The 3,287-nt window shown below is 35.4% G+C and overlaps 1 protein-coding gene across 1 annotated transcript; it reads left to right on the forward strand.

The window, feature by feature from the left end:
• The first annotated feature begins 1,062 nt into the window (after positions 1 to 1,062).
• On the forward strand, positions 1,063 to 2,380 carry LOC135707676 (uncharacterized). Its single transcript, XM_065229526.1, has 5 exons — positions 1,063 to 1,101; positions 1,164 to 1,202; positions 1,768 to 1,884; positions 2,017 to 2,269; positions 2,337 to 2,380. The coding sequence occupies exons 1-5, from the start codon at positions 1,063 to 1,065 to the stop codon at positions 2,378 to 2,380; spliced, it is 492 nt and encodes a 163-aa protein (XP_065085598.1).
• Positions 2,381 to 3,287: the final 907 nt, after the last annotated feature.

Consider the following 3,287-nt stretch of genomic DNA (forward strand, 5'->3'; position numbering starts at 1 on the left):
GGTGGTTAAGACGGCCCTGTTCAATGTCTTAGAATCTTTTCAAAGTTGACAGCTTAAATAGTTTTGCAAGTCCCGTTAAACTATGCCTTATTTATGAAGACAATATTGTTTGGGCTTAAACCGTTAGTTTTAGGTGTATGGTGTCTTGAGGACCATTTTTATATATTTTTGACCATTTTTTCCTGAAAGTGGTTAAGGAGTTAAACATATAAATATTTAGGTTATTAAATACAAACCAATGCAATGTTGTACAAAGCTGTAGAACAATTCATGTATAGCAAATTTGCTGAAGATATAAATTAACTATCTCTAATGGATCTCGTATTATACTGGTTCTAAAAAGGTAGCTTAGGGTGACCCCTTAAAAATCTTCTTTTTTTTACATTAACTATTTTAAACATTGATTTCTCACAAATGGTTTGTTGTAGACACGTTTAGAACATTTGATGGCACATGTTTTCGTTGAACTAACCATGCTGCAATCTACTTATGTTGGTATTTTTTAAATGTTTTGAGGTATATTACGCCTTACGGGTTTCTTGATTGGGTGGTACAGGGGTAAATCGAAAATCTAAAATTGGGTCCGTTACGGTAAAGTGTTAGGGTTTGAACGATTATAATTGTAATTTATAGATGAAATTAATATCCAAATACACCAATCGATAGGAAGTAGCTATACAAATCTACTGAAATACTATATATTAATGAAAGAAGATTCGCTCTTTTATAATCGTTGTGCTAAATTCATAAACATCTAGGACAACCGACAATTTTACCACCCATAGTGACGGTAATAAACAAACAGCATTACAGAATGTTCATCTCACTGTTGTTGGTGTTTTAAAGTGATTTTGATTTATTCTTCAGTCATCCGTGGATGAAGGTGTGTCATCGTGATATATCAACCGATCATCTATTAAATTGTTTACATATCAAGCAAATTTAAAAAAAATAATAATTCTATACTGTCAACCGTATGATTAAAACAGTGCACTGCAATTAGCATCGTATATATACACCGTCCCACATTTACCGACAAATCAGAAAACTCCAGCTTCTAAAATGTGGTGTCTATTGGTAGCTGTTTTGGCTTTGCTGCAGGTGAGTGGATACATTCGAATTAAAACATATTTCTATTGACTAATGTATATTGAAAATTTCAGACAATTCCAGCTGAGGAATGCATTGAGTACGAAGATCATGTAATACATCTTAAATATTCAGCATAAAACATATCAGCATAAGTACCACATATATAAAATAGTGTTAGGTTACGAGATTGTTTCTGTCTATTAGTGATTATATCAAAAAGCGTTTTTGATACGTTGCCTTCGATAAAACACAACTGATAACCTTTTTCGTCGATTTTTCATTTTAATGCTACTACTTTTGTATCACTTTCACTTTCACTAATTCACTTTCACTAATTCATTTTCACTCTTTACTTACACTGTCACTTTGAACTATAACAGATACGTATTTCGTTTACTACTTGCTTCAGTGTCTAGTCATAGTCATAGACTAGACACTGAAGAAGTTTGCAAGTAGTAAACGAAATACGTACATGTTATAGTTCAAAGTGATAGTGAAAGTAAAGAGTGAAAGTGAATTAGTGAAAGTGAATTAGTGAAAGTGAAAGTTTTTCAAAAGTAGCAGAATTAAATGGAAAAATCGACGAAAAAGGTATACAATTACTCTACTAAAACGCTCATCAAACAATTTAGATCACAACTGATAAGTTTGTACCATTAACCATCCAACCACCAGGAAGCTGAAATCCATAAATGCTGCAGCTATGTGCCCCCCTTTCCGAGGGACACCTTTAGAGAATGCCAAAATCAAGCGGAAGAGAAAGCAGACGGAGACAAGCACGATTTTATGGCGGTAAATCATCCATGGAAAATTCGATAGTGATCTTTCATAAAGCCCTAAGTCACAAAACACTTGGGCTGAAAGATCAGTGTTGAGTTTTGAAAAATAAAATCATAATTCACGTTGCGTTCTTCTCCCCGACAGTGTCTGTTCCAATGCTATTTCAACACCCTAGAGATCGTCAGCGGGGATGAAGATACGCTCAACCAGGACAAGATCGCTGAATACCTGCATCAGATGAGCGAAAACGCCCGGAACATTCTGCTCGCCGCGTACAAGGAGTGTGCCGCGAAGACTACCGGTATCGTGGATGTGTGTAACTCCTACGCAATGGACATCGAAATGTGCGCCATTCAGTTATTTGAACGTCAATGCCCGGACGAGATGTTCAATCCAAGTAAGAGCGTTTGAAAAAGGTACTTCTAATTGGTGGATTTTGTTGATGTGCTTTTAATCCTTTTCAGGTGAGATCTGTGACAAGGTGAGAGCCGGTGTTGAGTTTTGCTGATTGCATGTTGTAGGTAATTATATAATGTTTAACTGATTCAAATATAACTACTGTGTTGTGTGCGTGACTTAGAAATGTGTACACGAAACTCCACTTTATCCCGAAGATTGGTATTTCATTAGCCATAAATGGACAAGCGAGCTTGAGCTACATCGTTCTCATAATTCTCCTGTAGAAACTCTCATTATCTTTCCTAAAGTATTCCTCACTTGGAACCCTCCACCAAATTCTCTTGAAATAGTCTTAGAAATTCCCTAGGAGCTCTCTATAACTTTTTTGAAATTCTTCTAAAATTTTCTTTGGACTGCTGCCAGAAGTCCTTTGATATTATTCTTATAGTTTCCTTAAAGCTATCCTCAGAAATGGAATTTACCTTCGAATACCTTTGAAACTTTGCTAAAATTCCGATTTTCTTTGTACAGGGTTCTCTAGGTATCCTTCTTCACAAACCTATTTTTCCCTGAAAATTCCCATCAGCATTCCCTGATCTGTCGTCAAAAATTGTATTCTCCTAAGAATTCATTTCAAACAATCTACAGATTTGATTCCCATGGAGTTTTTTTTTTTTATTATAGTCATTTTAACGCTCTTGGGTTATTTGTGACTTGTCCGGGATGAGATTTGAACTCGTGACTTTGACGTGAGAGGTATGGATGCTAACCACTACCCCGGTGTCGCCCTCTCCCATGGAGTTCTTTTTAAGAATTTTGATTGAAGTTCATTTAAAAATTCCTCTGGAATTATTGCCAGGATTCTCTTGGAATTGTGGTCAAAACTTCCTTGGAATTTTCATTTAAATTTATTTCGGAATTATCCTCTAAATTCTCATTAAACTAATTCTCCTCAGAAGTTCTTTTGGAATAGTACTTGACTACTCCTTACTATCACCATTCTTCGGTAAACGTTA

Source organism: Ochlerotatus camptorhynchus, unplaced genomic scaffold (genome assembly GCF_037179485.1).
Source record: "Ochlerotatus camptorhynchus isolate MF236.1 unplaced genomic scaffold, CSIRO-AGI_Acam_v1.1 ptg000316l, whole genome shotgun sequence".
Classification (NCBI taxonomy): Eukaryota; Metazoa; Arthropoda; class Insecta; order Diptera; family Culicidae; genus Ochlerotatus; species Ochlerotatus camptorhynchus.